General features: G+C 41.5%; 1 protein-coding gene across 2 annotated transcripts; it reads right to left on the bottom strand.

Annotated features, from left to right (window-relative positions):
• Nucleotides 1-270: 270 nt before the first annotated feature.
• LOC135079017 (SH2 domain-containing protein 4B-like) lies at nucleotides 271-6,715 on the bottom strand. Of its 2 annotated transcripts, none has more exons than XM_063973644.1 (5): nucleotides 6,576-6,715; nucleotides 5,712-5,822; nucleotides 5,299-5,406; nucleotides 4,547-4,741; nucleotides 271-1,933 (listed from the first exon to the last, which is right to left on the bottom strand). In XM_063973644.1, exons 1-5 carry the CDS (start codon nucleotides 6,697-6,699, stop codon nucleotides 1,827-1,829), a joined length of 645 nt encoding a protein of 214 aa, XP_063829714.1. In that variant the 5' UTR covers nucleotides 6,700-6,715; the 3' UTR covers nucleotides 271-1,826. The 2 variants fall into 2 exon arrangements, with proteins under 2 accessions (XP_063829714.1, XP_063829715.1); XM_063973645.1 differs by lacking the exon at nucleotides 6,576-6,715 and adding an exon at nucleotides 6,215-6,338.
• Between the last annotated feature and the right edge of the window lie 10,561 nt (nucleotides 6,716-17,276).

Here is a 17,276-nt window from a genome sequence, read left to right as displayed (position 1 = left end):
CCGTCAGTTAACTTATAAAAAAATACTCTACTCGTATTTTTCACTTTTTCAAACTAATGAAAATTTAAAGAGATAAAGCGCCCCAAAGTTCATAAGAAGAGGCCCGTGACGTCAACGCTTGCTTAAAAACGCCGCACGTTGTGACGTCGTGCGCAACTTCAACGCACCATAACTATGTAATTATTTGTTAGATTGACAAATAAAATTATACGTGTCCAATATTTTTTGATATTAAACATTACGGACTAAAAAAATTTTTTTAGGCAACTAGCCTATTGGAATAAGGTTGTGTTTTGAACTTTTTGGCCACTTCGGGTGTCACGAACTATTTGACGCTGCTGTACAATAAAATGTGGTTTTATGTTAAAGAGAAGTGCAGCTTATCTCACCAGCGCAGCTGGCATATGAACTTGTGCAAAATTATAATATCTTTTTTCTGAAGGACGTCGGATATCTCTTAACTGAAGAATAAACATAATTATTTCTTCAGATGCATCTTGGCCACATACATCGTGATGACCCGAAGATTCGATCACGATGTGTGTGGCCCAGGGGCTATCCGATTGAAAAATTAGCCCTAAAAGTTGGTCCACAAGAAAATTGCTCCCTTATTGTGAAGAAGGTTAATACAATAGAATCTATTGGATGCAATCTGGTATAATGTGCGGGATTTTATACACACTCGCGTTCATTTTTGACTGCTACAAGCTCCGTTTAAATGATCACTCCTATATACCTAGTAATATCGAGACTTCGAAAAATTAAATGAAAAGTCCTCATCATAAAATATTCAATGCTTATAACTAGGCACTAAAATAAAACTATTATACAAAATCGATTACGGCTTAGTGACTAAAATATTGACTGATTTATGTTATTAAATAATCAAAATAGTTTGGTTAAGTCAAGAAATATTCTATAACATCATTTTGATCAAATATCTAATTTGCTTTATTAAGCTCATTTTCCTATTTCCCTAATGAATGTTTAAAATATGAATTCAGGCCATGGAAAATCTCAAAATGATTTCGACACAATATGTAAATGTTTATTTAACAGAATTTGCTAGATTAAATGAAACTACAATGTGTCACGTGTTGTATCGTACGCGTAACTGTGATTGCATGTTATTTATTTTGCGACGTATCTACTATACGCGCTTATTCTGGCAAAAACATTGAATGATCATATTTTGAGAAGATTAGGGGAATGTACTAACGTTCTATGAACCGTATTTTGAGTTGAAAGCCAAGTACACAACGAGCGATGGATACCTACGTATTATCTTGATCATGTAGTTTGATAATCTAAGCTTTCCTCGTGGCGTGAGTTCTTCAAAGTTAGCCGTGCTTTTATTTTGCCGTGCCGGGCACATAATAGGCTAGTTTCCTAAAAAAATTTTTAGTCCGTAAATTTTAATATCAAGAAATATTGGACACGTATATTTTTAATTGTCAATCAAACACATAATTATAAAGTTATCGTGCATCGAAGTTCCGCGCGACGTCACAAAGTGCTGCAATTTTAAGCACTCATTGACGTCACGGGCCTCTTCTTTTGAACTTTGGCGCGCTGTATCTTTTTAAATTTTCATTAGTTTGAAAAAGTGAAAAATAGGTATCGAGTATTTTTTGATAAGTTAACTGACGGACTAATTAAAACTCTTGCTTTTTAACCCAGGAAACATCCCTATTTTAATTTAGTTTCCTCTCACGCCATGTGAGTCAATGGACGTTGGCGGTAGTGTGATCCACGAGGAACATAGTTTTCGTCTATTGGTGAGTTTCGCGATGGTAGATTGCGTTAAGACAGTGGCGTTGGGAAATTCAGGGTGTGAGGCAGGCGGGCGCGCGCGCCGGCGCCACGGGCGCAGACAGCAGCTCCCCACCGCTCTCGGTGATGGCCACCGACTTGTGGTAGCTTATGAGATCAGCTGCAACAGAATGGCTCTGGTTAGAAAATTTACAAAACTGAGGGACTGGACATAGTATGTGTTAAAATTATAATTCACTCTCGCATTAAAAAGGCCCGGATTATAATGTTCGGGAAAGACAGCAGCAGACAGTGAATTCAAGCCCCTGGCGTTTCGCAGCGTCTTTCCGTTCTATACATGGCCAGAACGCACCCATAGGAAACTGCTCGTGTATATTTTGGAGTGTCTCTTTGTAAGTCGGTCACTACAAACTATACACGAATTTTGCGTACTGATCGTGTATAGTTTGTATCGTGGATGGATTCCGTCTTCGCTCCAAACTATGCTACACCACTTACAGTTGACTAGAGTGTGTTTAGTTTATTTGATTTAATAAAATATGGAATTATATTTAAAATTATTACATTTATTAGATATTATGCTCGTGCTTTGTCCTCGAGATTAGAAATAAGAACTACCTATGTAGATCACGTACGGTGATGCCATTTTTAAATTCATTAATTATTACATAAAATATTATTATTTTACTGAATCTACATATTATTATAATAAATCTAAATTTATAGCACTAACTAGCTTTCCGCCCGCGGCTTCGCCCGCGTGGAATTTTGTCTGTCACAGAAAAACTTTATCGCGCGCGTCCCTGTTTCAAAAACCGGGATAAAAACTATCCTATGTTCTTTCCCGGGACTCAAACTATCTCTATGCCAAATTTCATCAAAATCGGTTGCGAGGTTTAAGCGGGAAAGCGTAACAGACAGACAGACAGACAGACAGACAGAGTTACTTTCGCATTTATAATATTAAGTTGGGATTGGGATAGTTGGGATGTAAGTGGTTTCTGAAATTAAATTGATTAGGTAGATTTCAAATTAAATACCAATTATTTATTAGTGAGAGTTAATGAAGAAAGTTAAACGTGCATTATTAACTAAAATTGTCGACCGTTCGGTGTAGTGGTTCGAAACTGATAACTGTTCCGGAGGTAGCGGGTTCGATTCCCGCACAGTACAAACATTAATTTGTGTGCATGAACATATTTTGATATTTGTTTGTATTGGACTGGGTGTCTTCTATCTATACTTATAATAAATCTGTAGAGAGGTCAATTCTGTACATGAAATATATTTTCAAAATAACTATCAGGGGGTGATTAGTGATCGATACTGATGCCAAAAATGCAATCAGTAAAATTATTGTCTGTCTGTCTGTCTGTCTGTCTGTCTGTCTGTCTGTATGTTCCTTATAGAAACAAAAACTACTTGACGGATTTTAACGAAACTTGGTACAATTATTCTTCATACTCTTGGGCAGGTTATAGGATACTTAGGAATTCCCACGGGCACGGGAATTAGCGGGAAAATCCTTTTGTATGAAAAAACTAAACTGCTTAAGTTAGACGCTTGAAATTTTGCATGCAGGTACCTTAGTAAACTTAAAGCTTAGTTACAACAGGATATTGCAAAATTCCCACGGGAACGGAAGTTAGCGGGAAAAAACATTTGTATGAAAAATCTAAACCGCTTAAGTTACACGCTTGAAATTTGGCATGCAGGTACCTTAGTAAACTCAAAGCTTAGTTACAACAGGATATTGCAAAATTCCCACGGGAACGGGAGTTAGCGGGAAAAAACATTTGTATGAAAAAATCTAAACCGCGTAAGATAGATGAAGGGGGTAAAACGGGATCCACGCGTACGAAGTCGCGGGCGGCCGCTAGTGTATAATAAGTATGTATTTACAAAAAAAGTATTTAAGTATGTTTATATCCGTTATCTAGTACCCATAGTACAAGCTTTGCTTAGTTTGGGACTAGAAGCGCAGTGTAAAATGTCCAGGGATATTTATTTTTATTTATTTAATTGTAATTTTATCTCAAGAACAAAAATCATTTTGACATACATAATTCTTAATTTAAGAGTTATTCAGCCCCAAAACAAATATCTTTTCTATGGCAGAATATGAAACACCAAAAAGCTCTTTATCAAAACAATGGCACGTGTCGAAATTGATTCAATGTTTAAAGTAGACACGCAGTTATGAATTAATATGTAATAGAAAGAGAGGTAAATAAGTCAAAATGACGAGCATGCAACTAAGTACTCGCGTATACATTGTAATCGCGAACTTATTACAATACATACATGATTAGTCCGTATGCGTACTGACGATGTATATTTTGGAGTAAGATAAATGACCTAAGTCACTACAAAGTATACGCGAGCAGTACGCAGCGTATGCGTACTGGTCGTGTATAGTTTGGAGGAGCTTAGTAAAAAAAGTCACATCCAAACTATACTCGATTAGTTTCACACCCTTGCGTTCTGGCTATGTATAGAATGGAAAGACGCCGTTTCGCATTTATATACGAGTTATCGAAACGATTAGTGCTAGCTGGTGGAATGTCGACAATGTAGGGATGATGGTACGCTACTGCGTCTGATTCCTCTGGTGATGGAAGGCTGTTGGAATTAGATCGTGTAATTCCTTCGCACATTCTCCGAAGTGTAGCCTGTAGAAAACCGTTAGAGATGCTACTTTACGGTGGTTGTCAAGTTCCTAGAGCGACGCTTCAACAAGGGTCGGGCTGTCAAAAATAGTCATGGAAAATACCTAAAGTCTGATGAGTGATTTGTCCAGCGCCGAGCAGGCGGTACCCCGCCGCCGTCTCGACCAGGTAGTGCTTGCAGCGAGCTGGCTCGCGGTACGAGATCGCGTAGCCCCACACCCGCTCAGAGATGCGCACGAGGAAGCTGCCAGCCGGCTGCCCCGCCAGCAGCTGCTCCGCTTCCGATCTGGTGATCAGACCTGGGGGACGGGACGGTGGATTCAGAATGGCGAGTTAACAGTTCGTTTTTAACTAGAGTCTAGAAGTTTGCTTGTAGAACTTAAAGTAGTGTCAGATAATATCTAGATTCATTTATAGATGAAGATACTTTAAAAAATAAAAACATCTTCTATTCACAACATTCTGCTTATAACCTATAAGATTTTAAACTTTCGCGTTCCATTTCAACAAAAATAGTAATAGCATAGCAGCCGAAACGTCAAGCCGTGAATACATAATGTAACTCAATATTAAACGTCGCGTTAGGACATGTGTCTTACTATTTTATCCTGCTTCTCCTTCATATTTTAAGCTTCAACCACACCAACGCCTACCATCGCTGGCGCCAATGACAGGTCGCGCGACCCATGACAGTTGGCTCGACCTGTCATTGGCCTATGATCGCGTCGTGATCGCGCCGGCGATGGCGATCTGCACGCGTTGGTGTGGTTGAAGCATTAAACCGATATGATAATCTACGCAATGCCAATCGCTGTTACTTTTTACTTATTTACAGTGTCACAAAGTGATCCCTTACCATGGAACCAATCCACTGGCTTATTGTCCTCATCCAGCCCCACGCCGCGCATTAGCTCCTGCGTCCGGAACCATTCTATGACTGCTTCTCTGTTGGGCGGCTTGCCAGCTGCAATAACAACATGACAGCTTTTTTTTTAAAGATTATTAGTAATTTGTTTGTCGCTGCAATAATCGAGCGGCGGCGGGGATCGAAACCGCGTTCCCCGAGTTCCACGAGTCGGCCTGTCCGACTCCTTCACCGTTCGCCTATCGTGGCTTTATGTCATTAGTCTCCACTGCAGGAGCATGACAGCACGACCTTCTCTAATTTAACAGAGGCAAATGGAGGATTTGACCTGCACTCCCCACGCTGATTAGATAGGTTGGGGAGGCGTCTTATTTCATCGTAATACAGGCTATTTTTCTACTTACTCTGCGGCTGCTCGGGCGGGTCGCAGGTGACGTGCGCACTGAGCCGATGCGCCTCCCGCGCGGCGCGCGCGATCTCACGCATGGCCGCCTCAGCCTCCTTCGCTTTGCGTTCTGCCAACAATTTATCACACAATCAACAGGTGCTTTTTATCTGCAGCAAGGTCACAACACTACTACAGGGATTGCACAATACTATTTCAGTAACTTAACGCTTCAGCTGGGTGACTGTTGGTGCCACGATATTCAAAATTTTAAAACCATAGGGCACTTGATTTTTCTGATTTTTTATGTTTACTCGATGTTCATTTGACACTCAGCCATCTGAGCTAGTCAACTGAACAACTCATCGTGCTCCCGCCAAGCGGTGTCATCATCGTTTGCGTGGAACTGCGAGTGCGCATTCCTCAAAGTCCTAACCCTCCGTACCCTAATGCTCCTCAGTATGTCCCCTGCCCTGACCCAATTCAATAGCAGCATTTGAGCTGTACAGCTGAACAACTCACCCTGCTCCCGCCAAGCGGCGTCGTCGTCATGCGCGTGGAGCTGCGCGTCTCTCAGAGTCCGCGCCCTCCTCGCTCTAATGCCCCGCAGTATGTCCCCCGCCCTGGCCATCGACGCTCAGCCATTCAAGCTGATCTGTCTGCAACTCACCCTGTTCCCGCCAAGCGGCGTCGTCGTCGTACGCTTGGAGCTGTACTTCTTACCCTGCAGTGTGTCCCACTTGGCCATTCGAGCTGATCAACTGAACACTACTCTGATTTTTGTCGTCGTCGTCGTGCGCGTGAAGCTGCGCGTGCGAATTCCTCAGAGTCCTAACCCTCCGCACCCTGATTCCCCGCAGTATGTCCCCAGTCTACAACTCACCCTGCTCCCGCCAAGCGGCGTCGTCATCGTGCGCGTGAAGCTGCGCGTCTCTCAGAGTCCGCGCCCTCCTCGCCCTAATGCCCCACAGTATGTACCCTGCCCTGACCCAATTCAATCGCAGCATTTGAACTGAACAGCTAAACAACTCACCCTGCTCCCGCCAAGCGGCGTCGTCGTCATGCGCGTGGAGCTGCGCGTCTCTTAGAGTCCGTGCCCTCCTCGCCCTAATGCCCCGCAGTATGTCGCCAGCCCTGGCCGCGGCCACCCGGCGCTCCCACGCCGCCACGCGGTTACTGACCCCGTCGCCATTGTTTGGGATGCCCAGATCCTGTAAAATTAAAAAAAAACTTCTTCAATACTTAAGGCGATAGCCCAACAGTGTCGATGTCGCACGGCTGACTCATGATCCGAGGAACGCTGGTTTCCGAAGCCGTACAAAATGGCATAAGGTCGAAGTCATACTCACAGCTTCTATTCAGTACTTAGGTCCTTTCCAGGGCGCTTACAAACATCCTAAATATAGCTTGCCCTACTACCTCTTCGGGACAACACATATGGGCTGGTGCTGAGAGTAAGTGGCGGAACAAACTCGGTCATCTTTGTCAGATCACAAAATAATTAGGAAGCAGCTTCATCAACACATTTTTCATCAGCCAAGACTTCAACTTTGATTTAAATTCAGGCATTTCCATAGCTTTGATTTCTGTAGGCAGATTATTGTAAATTTTTATGCCCGTAGCTATGGCACTCTTATGGTAAATGTTACTGTTTATATTTGGTACATATATGTCATATTTATATCTATCATACCTGTAGTACATCTCGTTTGCCCTCGATAAAGTTGAAGTGCAAGTTATTGTTCAACTTGGGGTCCGCGTAGTCTGGCTTCTCGCGGAGCTTCAGCGTGGTCTTCTCCGCCATCGGCACCTCGGGCTCCAGCGCCGAAATCCGCTGACGCAGCTCCTCAACTGTGCAGTACATCTCCAGGCTGTCCTCTAACGGGTCTATGCTCTTTGGAGATAGGTCGAATTTCTGGAAACAAGAATATATCTTCTTAGCTACACTAAACGGCATGATATACAGAACATTGGTGACAGATAGTGATTGGGGAGTGTCCTGCTGGGGACTCCTTGGACGTTGAAACGACTATGACTCTCATTAGGATATGCTAGACGTTCAGAATTCAGGAACCGGCCTAGCTATCCAGCAGTGGGTGTGGCTAAATTGCAAAGCCAACGACTGCACTGGGTCAGAAAATTTCTTCAGTGGCGAACACGGGCCGGAAGATTAGGTATGGGTAGGCGTACCGACGATCTGGTTGCGGGAAGTACCTGGATGCGAGCAGCTCAGGACCGGTTGTTGTGGAAATCCTTGGGGGAGGCCTTGGTCCAGCAGTGGACGTCTTTTGGCTGAAACGAACGAGATGATCATCACTTACCATCAGGTGAGATACAGGCCAATAGCTTCCTCGTTGTGGATAAAAAAAAATGTTCAAGTGGCTGACCTGCTCCAATCACTTATCGGCTCGAGCGGCTTATAGTCGATGAGCTGCATGAGCTCTTTCTCCACAGACTTACGGAGCTGCCACGCCTCCTCCGCCTGGATACTCCGCCAGGATGCTTTCATCAGGATGTCCTAGATGATCAGGAAGCTGACCTGCTCCAGCCTGTCGAGAGGCTTGTAGTCGATGAGCTGCGTTAGCTCCTTCACCATGGACTTGCGGAGCATAAACACCTCGCGCGCGTCCTGCGCCAGGATGCTGTCATCAGGATGTCCTAGAATCCTAAATGTTCAGGAAGCTGACCTGCTCCAGGCTGTCGAGCGGCTTGTAGTCGATGAGCTGCGTGAGCTCCTTCTCCACTGACTTGCGGAGCTGGTGCGCCTCCTCGCGTGCTTGAGCCAGCGCCCGCTGCCGCGCCTCCTCGGCCAGGATGCTCTCAATCGACTTGTCGTCCGCGTGCTCGCCCATCACCCACACCTGGAATGACAAGCCTGGATACAGAACTACACTACTACTAGGTACAGAAAGTTTTTTTCGCGAAGGAATTTAAGAAATGTCTACTTAATGTCGTCAACAAATGGTGTTTGGCGAATTTTTTACAATGGGTGAAGAATACCCCTGCGTTCGTTACTCACTGCTCGCTCGTGATTCCCTTTTGGATTAAACCCGCCGGCGGGTAAGACGCGCGTGTTTTGTTTTCGAGGCCTACTCGGGAGATGAACGGGCCTGCTAGAACTAAAGGAATGTACTTAGAGTCTTACAACATTGAAGTGTCTCAGCAGATATGAAATTGACAGGAGGGAGCTACTATACCTTAGTTCTTTAGAAATTTCCCTAAATGTAAACAAATATGGCCAACTGACATTGACGAATTTTTAGTCTATGTCAGTTGATCTACTAGTGATGCGACAAAATAGTACAAGTTTTACAAAACAATAAAACTTGTATTATTGAGCAGAGACGATGCACAGCATCTGGTGAGAGATGCGTCTACTTCCGGTGTATTTTTTTACCATTTTATACCTTAATTGACGTCATTTCCGCAATTATTTAATAGGAATTGATTTGACTTACTTCCGTTTGCCGCCATTTTAGTCACCTGGGGGCGAGCTTGCTTGGAGTTCTTCATAGAGAGCTCACCAGGAGGCCTTCTTGGGATGCTGTGCATCGTCTCTGCTCAATAATACAAGTTTTATTGTTTTGTAAAACTTGTACTATTATTCGGCATGTGACGATGCACAGCATCTGGTGAGAGACTTGTTTATTAGCTCCTGGTGACTACTTACCAAAGGCGCTATGTGATGAAAGTTTTCGAGTTTCTGTAACAGAACTAGATTAGAACATGATTAATTTCAGGGTATTAACATGTTTTGTTCTAAATGCCCAGTGAGAGCAGCACTAATATCACAAAGTAGGAGGGTTTGTACTTTTGTATGTTTGAAATGAATAAACTGGAAAGCTACTGAACTGAATTCAGAAATTCTTTCCTCATTAAAATGCAGATTGAGTGTGTATTGATATAATTTGCCCGCATGGCAGTGAGATTCATGCGAGTCATCAACATAAGTTTATATTACAGGCGAACGATGTGATTGAAGAGTATCCAACATGCTTTAGATCTGTTGATTGAAAGTTATTAATTAAATAATATGTTATTTGGCGTATCGGTCGTAGATCAGTTAATAAAAGTGTCTGCCTTATAATATTGCTATAATTGTTCTGCCTACGCCAATATCTCATCAAATAATTTCATCTATGGCTAAATATCAACCCGAATTAAAGATGCCACAACGAAGTCAACAATGCCAAGAGAGGTTTTAAATCCAACAACCTTTATACTGTTTTTATCCATGTAGATTCCTAGTATCACTTGGTGTTGAAAAATAAATAAATAATGTGTTATTATATTCCGCTGTTCGCCTCTGCTCGCCTGATTCCAGTAACTTACGCAACCGTAACAAGGGCATACCTATGTTGTTTTTTTTTTTGGGATTTGCTGTCATTTTTCCCAGTTGTTTGTATGATGCCGTAACGGTGCCGAACTTACTCGTAGGTCAAGGTTTATTAACTTAATCTTGAAATTATTCAGGTGAGACTATGTTTTGTCATGTCAGCAGCTGATGTAGATGGTAGGAGAAAAATATACTTATGCTAGTCTGCGAGAAGCCTCGTAAAGGTCACATTTTAGATACCTACTGTTGGGTTTAAGGCCTTTATCAGGGAGTGAAATTGGTTAAGCTTTTATGCTTAGTAAGAAAATTAAAGTTATCTTTAATATAGTTTTAGATTAGTAATACCAGCCCCCCTAGACAAGTAGCACTTTTTGATCGAATCAAAAATTGGATACGTTATAACTTCATATAGAAAAAAGAAGGCTTATCGACCATCCTTCGACTGGTTTGCAATTTTAAAGTGAATTTTGTCTAGACCCACAGGGCATAAAGGTAGTAGAAGAGTAGATAAACGATTTAGTCTTGCAAATAAATCTTGCTGTCGAGCTTCAAGAGGTAAGTATATAGCTACGACTGTTTTCCTTAGGCCATTAGTTTAACAACCAAGGCCAGGTTATTTTATAAGTTTTTAAAGTGGATTTTTGCCAGGTATGTTTTAGGAACGATACCTTATTACCCCCAACTCAACAGACTAAAAAATTACATGTTACCTGATCCTGACGTGGAGGTCACCATGTGGTAAGAACATGGTGGAGATTCTGTATTTTGAGGGTCGGCCTCGAGCCCTGCTAAGAAAAGCCAGAAAGGTCACTTCGAGGTGCTAAGCAGGTACCTTTTGCCGTGGTGAGAAACGGGACAGCAAAGATTTAGCCTAGTTTACCACCATAGCCACTCTGGCTGAAGTCGTTGCAAAGGCTGCTGGTGAATCTCTGTGGGGTCTCTGGATATCCAGTTTCCCGAACTTTTGGAATATTTACCTTTGGATCTGGAGATGCCACTAAGTAGGTTGTTTTCCCCGTAAATCGACCTAGATTGTCAGATAATTTTGATTGAATCGACCTGGGAGATAATATTTTGCGCTGTCAGAGCTATTTTTACCCGACTGAACCGGAAGGAGGTGATGTTTTTCAAGTTGAAAAGTTAGAGAGACAGTTCCAATAGAAGCTCTGAATGTGCCCCTTCCTCCCTTAGTTTCGAGTATAGGCTATGCTTTGAATGTCCGATAGCAAAATTAGTGAACGCATATGAAATGAATGAAAGAATGAGAAATCCCCCATCGCTGATTATGATTTCTGATATTTTGTAGACATCCAGATGGTTGTTAAGAGATGCTGAGCTGGAGTCTTGTGTATTGGATCGGTTGTGTGGGGTCTAGTTGTGATGAGCCCTCATTGGAGATCAAGCTTACCTATAGGCACTTGTTGAGTCGTATAGATTTCGTATTTACCGACAAAACCCTTAGAGATGACGACTTGTTGAACCCGAGTTCACGTAATTGACAAGGTTTAAAGTGTTCCAGAAGATAAAATGTTACACACAAACCTTCCGTTCTAGTAGTTGCTGTCTCGTCTGGTTTGTCAAAGGTGACGAGGTTTAGTAAGTAGTTTGTGATTGTATCAATGTTTTTCGGTATGCAGTAGAGAACGAGATATTGATAATTTTAGGGTACCTTGACAAGACTTGCGGAGAGGCCGGCGGTATCTCTGTGATCGGTATCTGCATCCAGATTTAGAATTTAGCATTCAACTACTTCAGATCGGATCAATACTTACGTAATTGTATTTACTGATTAGGACATTTAATAGAATAGGTTGTTTGGTCTGTCCTTCTTGCGAAGGGATAGTGTGGGGAGCAAGCTCAACTATCTGGTAATTTCAGCACCTGTTTTAACAGGATTTCGGTTTATTTGGTCAGCGTTAGATAGTCAAGAGTGTTAAAACGCTGAATAAAGCACGGCGTTGAAGGGACAAGCACCGGCTTGGAGGTGAATGGCAGACGCATCCCTGGAACCATTGTCAGGTAACAGGTTGACCTCCGCAGTCTGATGACGCCTGCCACTGCCTAAGATACGCTCAAAGGCAGCCTCCGTAGAATTTGCTGAGTGAAAAGTCACTTGACTTTGCTATTCCTATTTGGTCAGCGTTAGACAGTCAAGAGTGTTAAAACGCTGAATAAAGCACGGCGTTGAAGGGGCAAGCACCGGCTTGGAGGTGAATGGCAGACGCATCCCTGGAACCATTGTCAGGTAACAGGTTGACCTCCGCAGTCTGATGACGCCTGCCACTGCCTAAGATACGCTCAAAGGCAGCCTCCGTAGAATTTGCTGAGTGGAAAGTCACTTGACTTTGCTATTCTTATTTGGTCAGCGTTAGACAGTCAAAGTGTTAAGACGCTGAATAAGGCACGGCGTTGCAGGGGCAAGCACCGGCTTGGAGGTGAATGGCAGACGCATCCCTGGAACCATTGTCAGGTAACAGGTTGACCTCCGCAGAATGATGACGCCTGCCAATGCCCAAGATACGCTCAAAGGCAGCTTCCATAGAATTTGCTGAATGGATGGTCATTTGACTTTGTTGTTCTTATTACGCTGCCCTGCCCTTCATTTCTAATGAATTTTATAATTATTGATTTATTGGTCGTCAAGGGGACCTGAAGGGACTGATTTGGAATCCTTGGCTTTTTGTTCTAAATCGAAAGGAGTTATTTTGAGGCTTATGTATTTGCTTTAAAGATAATAAGATGTGTAGGTAAAGGTTACTTACTTATTCGTATTTGACGATTTGTAAGAACTAATTTAAATCAGTCTAAGCAAATAAAGATAGTATTATGTTTTGATTTTGCTTGAAGTGACCGGCTAGAGAACCAAGGTCGGATTATTTTTTGGATATCACCAGTACGAGCACAGGGTGATTTTGCCGAACAAAAATCCAGCACTGGGAGGGTGCTCCTCGCACAATGCTTATTAGGAATTTTAGCCAGGATACGCTCGTGACATGTTCAAATTCAAATTCAAAAACGTTTATTGCATGTCACATTACAATTTAAATTATGTTGTTGCAAAATAGAGGTATACATGTTAGATGCACTCAGCACATTTTGTCATACTTATTAAGCTTCTTGATTTGCAAAAAACATTAGAATTTAATAATTCAAGCTGTAAGCTGGCTCAGTGTTAGGGGTGGCCGCCCAGTCTACTAATAGTTGTAGTTTAAAGTGCTTTGTTGATGTGGTAAAGCATTTGTAGGTGCTTTATTTTATGAGCATAATGAGCCTTTTTAAAGGGTTATTTATTAAGAAAATCGTACCAGAAAGAGTTATCGTTCGATTGTGGTGATGCTAACAACGTATTTTGATTGGTAATGTTTGCGATTGGGGCTGACGGGGCCGCCGTTAAAATTGTATAAGATGGTTGTGAGTACGTTATTCAATCTATTTATACAATATAGAGATTCGCGAGAATGCTCATTTGATCGAAAAGAGTGTTAAAACTATCAGAATCCCACGTACCTCGTTTCATCCGTTATGGATCTCGCCGGGGTCCGAGTTTCTCCGGTATCCGACGCTCTGGGTCCACCTGCTCGTCGTCCGGAAGACACTCGTCCCCTTTGGCGCCAACCACCATCACGTAGGTACATGTCGTTCGCGGTCACACACGCGCGGTCAATTGCACTTTTTAATTTTAAACTTAGTATAAGAACGTTGAGAAATAAATTATTTCAGTAAAAATCTGAGCAGAGTTTCTGATTACGATGTTGCTAGTTTGGAAGTTAAAGACGCTATGAAGAACTCCAAGCAAGCTTGCCCCCAGGTGACTAAAATGGCGGCAAACGGAAGTAAGTCAAATCAATTCCTATTAAATAATTGCGGAAATGACGTCAATTAAGGTATAAAATGGTAAAAAAATACACCGGAAGTAGACGCATCTCTCACCAGATGCTGTGCATCGTCACATGCCGAATAATCTCTCGTTAATCGCAATTCTGTTAATGTCATTTACGGACTGCAACAGACGATTATTAGATTTTTAAAGATCGTTTGTATAATTATTAGGATCAATCCCTCTTCTGATTGATATTGAGATCATCGTCAAAATAGGATCTTAATCAAAGAAAATTTAATTTTCCCTTTTTTATTTGTTTAGGAAATATAATTTAAATTATACTGTGGCTAGACAAAGTGCACAATAAAATCGTAAACCAGTCGAAAAGTGGTCGAAAGGCCTTTTTTATGTGACACTCGTCTGTATAATAAAGCTGAATTCAAAGACTTCTTCGCAAAGTGTGTTGTTGCATTCAATGAAGAAAAAATACATTGTTGAATATAACCTCGTTTATATTTTATTTTAAATTAATATTATCAAAGTAATTGGTAATTGAAATAATTGAATACTTGAAATAAAATCGATAAAATTTACAGATTATTATCTATGAATATTGTCTATGACTTACAGATTTTCCAGAGATTGGACCTAAATTTAAACGTCAAATGTCGATTTGACATTTTAACATGAAGCACAAATTTTCACCATCCAAATATTTTGTTAAAATATTTTGCTTTCAATGTTAGATTTCATATTTGTTTCATCATGAGAATAAAGTTGGTTTCATGAGCTTGTGAAATAATGTGTATGATATTAAGAAAACGTGAGTATTATAGTGTAATTGTGTGCACAAGTGTTTGTTTACATCGATGGAAATTTCTAAAGAATTTAGGATTATCTTCTGAGTTATTAGTTCTTCTTCTTTTTTGTTCTTGGCAATACTCGTCGAGGCCGACTTGATTTGTGCCATTTTCATGTGAATGTGGGACGAGTTAAGAAGAGGGACCAAGTGGGATGGGACTTGGGCTTGGGTTTGGGATATTAGGTGCGGTTGAGGTCGAATAAAATTTAGTTCCTATTTTTGCTCCTTGACGTTTCAGAGTCGTATTGTTCGGTCAAAAAAGGAAAAGGTCAATAATTTTGCTGTTCAGTGTCAAACAAAAGCAAATCATTAACCTTGCAAATACGAAGTGTACTTAAGAAGGTCAAGATCAGCTTTTAATTATATCTTTACAATCTTTTTGTATTTTAAAATCCGTAGGTGTTACTTAAATTTTATTGTTATGGACTAATCCATCTTATTGATGATTCAACGAACGGAGTAACGACAGTTGAACTTTAAAATAAGCTAGTTTCTTGATCTTGAAATACCTAAATGATAATAATATAAAGACAAAAGCAGTCACTGCTTCTTATTTAGGTGAATAAAAAGGCCCAATACTTGACATTGAATATTATTAAGTAGTGATAAAAGAAGTGCAAAACTGGGTCAAAATCGTGTTTACAAGAAGTGTTGTAATATGCGAATCATTACTTAAGTTTATTATTCTACTCGTAATTATAGCAACTTATTAAATTTTACGAGCTAATCAAATAAGTTAGTAAGTTTTAACGACTCATAGTATTAATTAAGGTGATACTGTACCCTGAGCACGAATAACTCTCGTAATAGTATAGTAGTATTGTTCCTTAAACGAGCATAGCGGCGCCGAGCTGTTCTGGTGTTTTCTATTCATTATGACGATATATTTCCCACTGACCGTCGCGTTTTTAAAGCATCTAAGATAAGGTTTTGTTCCTAAGGGCCTCTGCTAGAACTCTTGCAAAACCGCCTGCCCGCGTTTAATTGTGAAAATGAGCTATTTAATGAGAGCTGATAGCCGCTGGGGGCAGAAAAGTTCTCAAGTGGCGACCACGGCGATGACATATTTAGGTGAACCGACAATCTGTTGAAGGTCGCGGGAGGTGCCAGGATGCGGGCGGCGCAGGACTGGTCGTTTTGGAAATCCTTGGGGGAGGCCTTTGTCCAGCAGGGAACGTCATTTCGTCGCTTGCAAAATTTTGCAAAATGTCAGTTACGTCAGTTCTCTAACTGACGTAACTGACATTTTGCAAAATTTTCAGGCGATTACACAGATCGATTCGTCTTGCGAAATTGATTAAGATGGTGTAGATAACTCAGTTTCGAAAAAATGTCAGATACGTCAGTTAGAGAGGCAATCGACGATTTGGCTGAAATGAACGAACAATAAACTCAAGTATACTAACCCAGGGCTCACCGTCTTCTCCCTTCAGAAATTGAACCTGTTTCTTCCCGTTCTTTTGGTTCTGGAACTTGGGTCGGTCGTCTTCTTTGCTCACTTTTTGGTCCCAAATCTGCCATCGACGCACCTGAAATAGAACAAGATCGTTTAAGATGCCATATTACTCGTACTATAGTCCATGTTTCTATGAACAATCACAGAATCACAGCTGCTAGTGGGTTATGTCTACGTAACTCTAGTTTTCCCAGAGGGACAGGGTCTATCACTAAAAACCTAATTATAAGCCTCTGTTTGCATGATTCCAGCTTTATCCATACAAGTCTTCGCTTTTAAGTCCAACTTTAATTGTTTATGTAAGTATTAGATCATAATACCTTTTCTGTGTTTTAGTAAATATGGAGTTATTTCTGTATGTTAGTCCTTTGTTAAGCTCCTGTTAAAATGCGCATCAATGAGTTATCAAGAACGCCCTCTCTTTCAAAGTGTTCCTTTTGTTTATCCAGGCACATGCCAAAGGCTGACTCACGTGGTAGGCGCTCCTCAATTGCCTCGTTAAGCGTGTTTGCTCTGCTACAAAAGGAAGTAGGGGAACATCCATCAGTCAGCGTCACAATGATTCACGGCTGTGATTACTTGTGTCATAGAGCTGGCACCAAAAACGCGTGGAAAACTTTTGGAGGTTAGAGTCTCTTAAGCCGGTTCCAGAATTTGTATTTCAAGTCTGGTGAATATGCAACGATTAGTGAACCTCATTTTAGCTAGGACCATTGATAGGATTTGGTTACATCAACGTGATTGTTCGAAAAATGATTCCACCGAAATTATCTATGCATAGGAGAATTCTTGACAAGTCTGTTCTATTCATATTATTTTGACTCAATACAGATACCTACACTAAACTGGACTGGACCATGGCCTCTGCCTAGATACATCTTTACAACCCGGTGGAGTTAACTGCGCACCTAGCGGCCATGACGTCACATCGACGCTCTGGATCATGCGAACAGAGGGTAAGGACCAGGTGAACGCGGGGAGGAGTGCAGTGTGCAGGTAAGTGCGAGGGAGAGTCGCATTCTAGCGAGGAGCGCAGGGTCATTGCGCTAATTTGTAATGTCTCCAATCGTTAGCTTTTCATCTCCAATCTACACTCTGGTCACACTTAAA

The sequence above is a fragment of the Ostrinia nubilalis genome, chromosome 15, assembly GCF_963855985.1.
Source record: "Ostrinia nubilalis chromosome 15, ilOstNubi1.1, whole genome shotgun sequence".
NCBI classification, from domain to species: Eukaryota; Metazoa; Arthropoda; class Insecta; order Lepidoptera; family Crambidae; genus Ostrinia; species Ostrinia nubilalis.
The sequence above is the reverse complement of the archived record's forward strand: the minus strand, read 5'-3'. Positions and strand labels throughout refer to the sequence as shown.